This window comes from Colobus angolensis, unplaced genomic scaffold (assembly GCF_000951035.1).
Source record: "Colobus angolensis palliatus isolate OR3802 unplaced genomic scaffold, Cang.pa_1.0 Scaffold36, whole genome shotgun sequence".
Lineage (NCBI taxonomy): Eukaryota > Metazoa > Chordata > Mammalia > Primates > Cercopithecidae > Colobus > Colobus angolensis.
In genome coordinates, this window is record NW_012116932.1 from 8,273,440 (window position 1) to 8,279,876 (window position 6,437).

A 6,437-nucleotide genomic window follows, 5' to 3' on the forward strand; every position below is an offset into this window, starting at 1 on the left:
TAGCTGGGAATACAGGTGTGTGTGCCACCACACCTGGCTAATTTTTGTATTTTTAGTAGAGACGGGGTTTCACCATGTTGGCCAGGCTGGTCTTGAACTCCTGACCCCAGGTGATCTGTCCGTCTCAGCCTCCCAAAGTGCTGGGATTACAGGTGTGAGCAACTGTACACCTGGCCTCATTTTACTTATAATGACAAAATGTGCGGCTTTTCCTACAATGTGTTAATAAGTTTTAATTTTGTATTTATTTTTAGCTAAAGTTTTTTTGAATAAAACAAGGTATGCAGAAACAAATATGTAACAAGGATCTCTCTAACAAAAATGCCTGTTCAGCCCAGGGTTTGAGTAGTGTTGCAAGAGAACCTGAACTCACAGAAACTAAGAGAAGGAGGCTGGGCGCGGTGGCTCACACCTGTAATCCCAGCTACTCGGGAGGCTGAGGCAGGAGAATCACTTGAACCCGGGAGGTGGAAGATGCAGTGAGCCAAGATCGTGCCACTTCACTCCAGCCTGGGCAAAAGAGTGAAATGCCATCTCAAAAATAAATAAATAAAATAAAAACAGCTAGTTTATAAATTTCTGTTTTCTTAATAGCTCTACTTTTTTCTGTCCATACCTGCCCTCCTGTTCCCTGCTCCTCTCTCTCCACATTCATTTTCTTTCTCTCCTCTCTCAGTCTCTCTCTTTTTTCTTATGGAGACAGGGCGTTGCTCTGTCACCCAGGCACAGCACCAGTGCAGTGGTGCAGCTATCGCTCACTGCAGCGTCAAATTCCCAGGCTCAAGTGATCCTCCCACTTCAGCGTCCTGAGTAGCTGGGACCAGAGTGCGCCCTACCACGCCCAGCTAATTTTTTATTTTTATTTTTTGTAGAGATGGGTCTCTCTGTGTTACCCAGGCTAGTCTCAAATTCCTGGACACAAGTGATCCTCCCATTTCAGATTCCCAAAGCTCAGTCTCCTTTTACATTTCTCCCTTCTCAGGATTCTTTCCATTCCTTCTAGAATTCTCTGATGGAGCTGACTGATCTGTCTCCCCAGGAACACATTCGCTTGTTGTGAATAGCTCTTGGGTATTGTCCAGCACACTCTGTTCTTTTTCGTCTACGACTCATCATTCCCCAGAAAATGGAAGGCCCTGGCCCCATCTCTCCACCCGAGGGCAGGTTCAAAGAGTGTGTGGGTGCAAGTGTCAGTGGGTGTATGTGTGTATGTGTGAGTGCGTTCACACCCCTGGTATGTTCCTAGGAAGCCTCAAACATGACTCAGCTTAGAAATAATGAACATTTAGCCCAGGAGCCACTGCAACCAGGGGACATCTTGCCAAGCATTCAGTGGTCTCAGTGGGAAAGGTGGAGCAGAGATCTGAGACACAGAGGGACAGGTGTGTAGACATGACAGTGGAGCCAGCTGATGCCACAGAGAGCCTGTGTCGCACGTGGGGAATCTTACCTCCTTGAGGACACTGACGGTCCCTGAGGGCACCCGCCCACTGACTGTTTCTCTCATGCTGCAGACCCACTCCGGATACTTTTCCAGCCTGTACCCCCATCACCAGTTTGGCCCGTTCCCGCATCATCACTCTGTAAGTGCCCCTCAGTTCAGCTGCATCTGCCACTTTTCCTTCTCCTGGGGCTGGGCCCACATGGCCCTTGATGACCAGTGAATGTTCACAGTGCGGGTCCTGTCTCCTGTGGTTCTGCGTCGTCCCGGGAGTGACACACCTCAAAGCACGAGCACGCCAAACTCCCCAGCACCCGAGCGTCCTTGAGGTTTTTCAGAGGCCTGTGCCGTTCCTGTTGCACAGTCCTGTGGATGCTCACACACCTCACAGGTCGCAGGAGCTGCTGCAGATGGGCAAGCAGAAGGCCAGATGAGGAGGTGCTATTGGCACCGAAAAGCAGAGTTTCCAAAGATCTTTGAACAAAGTCTAGCAAATGAGGTGAACGTCATTTGCACAGACTCCACTTGCAAGGAACCCTGGCAGCCTTGCCCAAGAGCCTCTGCCTTTTGTCACAGGGTCCCAGGAGGGATGGTTCACCCCTTTTTCCTGGGCAGTCACCATGCAGCCAGGTCAGGGCAGGTTTAGTTGTGAAAATGCTTCTCTGGATACCATATGGGTTGGGCAGCTTTCCATTCCCTTCATCAGAATGCCTTGGGGCTATCTGCAGGCCAGGTATGTTTAATAGCTGTTTTCATTTCTTGGATGAAGACACAGGAGAGATACAGATCACATTTGTATAAGACAGAAAACCTGTGAACAGACAGCTTTTGGAATCCAACAAATTGAGATGCTCAAGAGGAGTATGCCCTTGACTGTCACGAGTGCTGCCTGTGCTCAGGTCCCTTCCTCAGGCTTCACACCTGCAGAGCCGCAGGCCGCAGAAAGATCCCGTGCAGCATTTTGGCCATTTCCTTGGGTGGCGGGGCCTTCCCGCCATGGGGTTCATGGTAAGGCACTTGGTACCTGTGGAGTGCCTGGAGGAGAGAGCCCGGTGGCAATGATGTCTTCTGTCTTGTCTTTTTTGCCCTCCCAGTATCCAGAGCAGGAGGTTGTGAATCTCTTCATCCCAACCCAGGCTGTGGGCGCCATCATCGGGAAGAAGGGGGCACACATCAAACAACTGGCGAGATTCGCCGGAGCCTCCATCAAGGTGAGGCTGCTCCCGATAGCCCTTGTGGCCCTTTCTACCACCTCCCCTCGCCCCACGTCCCTTGTGCCCTCTCAGTCCCAGGCAATGCCACACCATGCAGAGGCAGAATCCCACAGGGATCTAGAACATTTGCCCCAGGACTATCCCCGTCCGCTCTCATCTTTCCCTTTCTTATTCCTTTACTCTTCAACTAACCACTGAATTAGAAAAAAATATTAGTAGCCAACAACCCAATCCAGTCCTTTTTGTTTTATCATTGTTGTCGTCAAGAAGATAAAGAAAGGATGAGGATTTTCCCAAACTAATGGAAGGGACTGCAGTGAAGTGATAACTTAGCAGGTATCAGTGTACGGTGCTTTAATGAGTCTCCACTTCACAGGCCCTGAACTATGAGAAAATAATATGAATAAAAAACTCTTTAAAAGCAATGATAAAATCATAAACAAAAGCTGAGGATCTAACCAAATAAGCAGCCCAGCCTGAGCAGAGCAGCTCAGGAAGGAAGGTCCTTGACTTATGGAAAGGCTGCAAATGCAGACGTGGCTGCATCTCCAGGCCCACATCCTGCCTCCTTGAGCACAGTGTGGAGAATCATCAGAGAAGCTGAAAGGGGAGGATTATTTGCCCCTGGTCCTGCTCCAAGACCAGCTATCAGCTCTGACTCACGGGCAGAATGCTGAGCACGTCCCAAGCCTCACGAAACATTTTCGGAAACAGAGTTTTTGTTGTTATGCAAAATAATTTGCTACCATGGGACAACCCAGAATTCCAAATGAGAAGTCTCATGACTTGGAGAGAAAGAATGCTTACACTTTCTCCCCAGGAAGAGCTGGAATTTCTCCCACAGCAAGTGTGCTAGAGAAAAAACAAAAAATATTCTGAGTAGTACAGAACAAGGGTTGCACTGAGACCATCAGAGAATTTCATTTTGGTGAATCATTTTCCCTCTCAGGCCTCATTTATCTCATCTGCAGAGTGGACAGACAGGATGAGAGCCCTGAGGTATGGGGCCCTTGTGCCCAGCAGGCCTGCTGCAGGTGAGACGCCGGCCTAGGCAGATAGGCAGGTGCTGGCCTGACCCCTGAGGGTGGGCTGAGTAAAGTGTGGAAAACGCCCCCAGCTGGCTGCAGCCTTTGGGCCTTGCTCAGCTTTCAGTCCTGCAATCTGAGATGCCAGCAGGAAAAAGGACCATTTCAACTAAAAGGGACTTGAGGGACCATCTCATCAAATCCCCCTCTTGTTCAGCAGAGAAAAGTGAGGCTCAGAGAGTGCTGGGACGTGGGCAAGGCACACATGTGGCAGGGCTGGCTCTGAGATAGAAATCCTGCTGACTTCTGGGATATCCAGCACCTCCTGGGGCTCACCACCACAGGACCTCTTCGTTTACTGTTGCCCGTGAGGAACTAGGGAGTTTTCACTGACTTGTCCAAAGCCACAAAGCTAAAGAAGATGAGAGCCAAGATTTGCCCAGGTTATTCTGTTTCCGGACCAGTGTGTTTTGCCACCATAGCAACCTAACTGCGATGCCAGAATAATTCCCAGCAGGACCTCTAGGAAAATAAGAGAGAGATCAGTCCCATGGGCTGCATCCCACAGTCCCAGGTCCCAGCAAGGTCCAGTGGTGATGTGTCACCGTGCTCCTGGCGTCTGTGATGGGCAAAGACAGCAGTGTTGCATCAGGAGGACAGAATGGGCTCTACAGCTTAGGAAGGTCAAGATAGTGCTTTTTATGCTGGGCTGACAGTCTTCTCCAGCAGTCTTCTACTTCCCCGGCTCCTGCCTCTCTCCATAGCATAAACCAGGGAGGCCAAGTATTTGTGAAGGAAATTTCCAAATTTTTAAAATCAATCGGCCCCGCATGGTGACTTATGCCTGTAATCCCAGCACTTTGGGAGGCTGAGGCGGGTGGATCACCTGAGGTCAGGAGTTGGAGACCACTTGGGCAATATAGTGAAACCCCATCTCTACAAAAATACAAAAATTAGCCATGTATGATAGCGGGTGCCTGCAATCCCAGCTACTCAGGAGGCTGAGGCAGGAGAATCACTTGAACCTGGGAGGTAGAGGTTGCAGCGAGCTGAGATCACGCCATTGCAGTCCAGCCTTGGTGACAGAGCAAGACTCTGTCTCATGAAAATAAAAATAAAATAAATCTGTTTTTTGCTAGATTCCTTTTGTCTCAACAGGTCCCTGAAAACATCTGTCTCTAAAGCAAGATGGATGATCTCACTAACTCCAGAGATTCTCCCACCCCTAGTTTCTACTTTGCCAGTCTTTGGGGGCCACAGTGAGGGGCACATTTGATGCCTCCGGGCGGGGAGAGAGCCTTACACTCATCCATGGGAGCAGAGTGCCCAGAGGAGGTGGACTGAGCTAAGATCTGGCTGATGCACTCCAAGAGATGCTTTGGTTGCAGGTGAGAGCTGAGCTCACATCACCTGCCTTTCCTGTAGAACAGGCTTCCAAATGCTGCACAAAATTAATTCAGCCAGTGACACCTAATTCCAGATCCTTGCTCCAGCCCTGCTTACCCTGTGATCTTGGCAGTTATCTCTGCGCCCCATTTGCTTCAGTCATAAGATGGGGTCCTCATTCCTGCCCCTTCAGAGGGAGTGTGCCCATAGACTGACATTCCAAAACTGCAAAAAAGTGCACAAGTAGCACAAGCAGAAGTGCATAAGTAGCCCTCCAACTTCTAGTCTAGGCTGGAGAATCTGAGCAAAGCAGCCACAAGTCACTAGGAAGTGGATGGTGATGACAGAACTGATTTGGTCAGTGTGAATCATGAATCAGCCATTCGCCCTTCTTGGTTTGGGTGGTGGTAGGAGCTGGGAACCACACAGCCATGATCCACTCTCTCTTATTTACTCTGAGATAAGGACCAGATTTAATGCCAGGTATGGATCTCAAAGTAGAGTCAAGGGATCCTGCCAGAAGTCTCAATGGCCAGGCTCTGTGTGATCTACCAGAGGGTGTCAGACCCCTCAACACACTCAGATCTGTATTTTTTGGCCGAGGCCCTGCCAAGAAATGGCTGCCCACAGCAAAGGAAGTCCCCCAAGAAGCTCAGAGACTCACCTGAGTCTCACGTTCATCTTCATGCCACCAGGGAGTCAAGGCCAGAGAACTCTTTGCGGATCCCATGAAGGGGTCCCTCCTTCCAGAGTGGGACGGGTCTGAGCATGTCTTGGCTATGTACTCACAGTAAAGCTGGAGCAGCCACCCTGGACCCTGAGGCCCATGGACGGATCTGGCCTATAGGACACACTGAGAGGAAACAAAATTGAACCCTCTGGCGGTGGAGGTCTTCCTGGAGGAGCCCAAGTGACACCGTGGTCCAGAGGTGATCCACGCACAAATGCAACACCGAGAGTGAATCCCATTTCGCTCAACAGATCTTTCTCGAGACCTAGTCTCAGGAATGGCGCCTCCCTTGAACCGCTACTTGGGTTTTGCCTTAGAGCATGATGATCCTGTCATTGAACATGTTTCTTGTTTCGTATTTGATCTTAGCTTAGAACTGCATCTGCAGCCAACCTGGGGCAGGTGTGGAGGACCTTAGGAGATGTGTGTTCTGACCTCAGTCTTGGCTCATCCTCACGTTCCTAAATGCCTGGTGTGCACTCATTTTCCTTTTTTTTTTTTTAAGACAGAGTGTCTCTGTCACCCAGGCTGGAGTGCAGTGGTTTGATCTCGGCTCATTGCAACCTCCACCTCCTGGGTTCAAGTGATTCTCCTGCCTCAGCCTCCCAAGTAGCTGGGAATACAGGTGTGTGTGCCACCAC

General features: G+C 50.0%; 1 protein-coding gene across 10 annotated transcripts in view; it reads left to right on the top strand.

Moving 5' to 3' along the window:
* Positions 1-6,437, top strand: part of IGF2BP2 (insulin-like growth factor 2 mRNA binding protein 2) — a 184,277-nt gene that overhangs the window by 168,075 nt on the left and 9,765 nt on the right. For 7 of the 10 annotated variants that reach the window (XM_011953375.1, XM_011953374.1, XM_011953378.1 and 4 more), the window contains 2 exons: positions 1,515-1,583; positions 2,536-2,652. In XM_011953375.1, coding sequence (XP_011808765.1) covers positions 1,515-1,583; positions 2,536-2,652 — 186 coding nt within the window. The remainder of the gene's footprint in view (positions 1-1,514; positions 1,584-2,535; positions 2,653-6,437) is intronic. The other 3 variants (XM_011953376.1, XM_011953377.1, XM_011953385.1) reach the window with 1 other exon arrangement.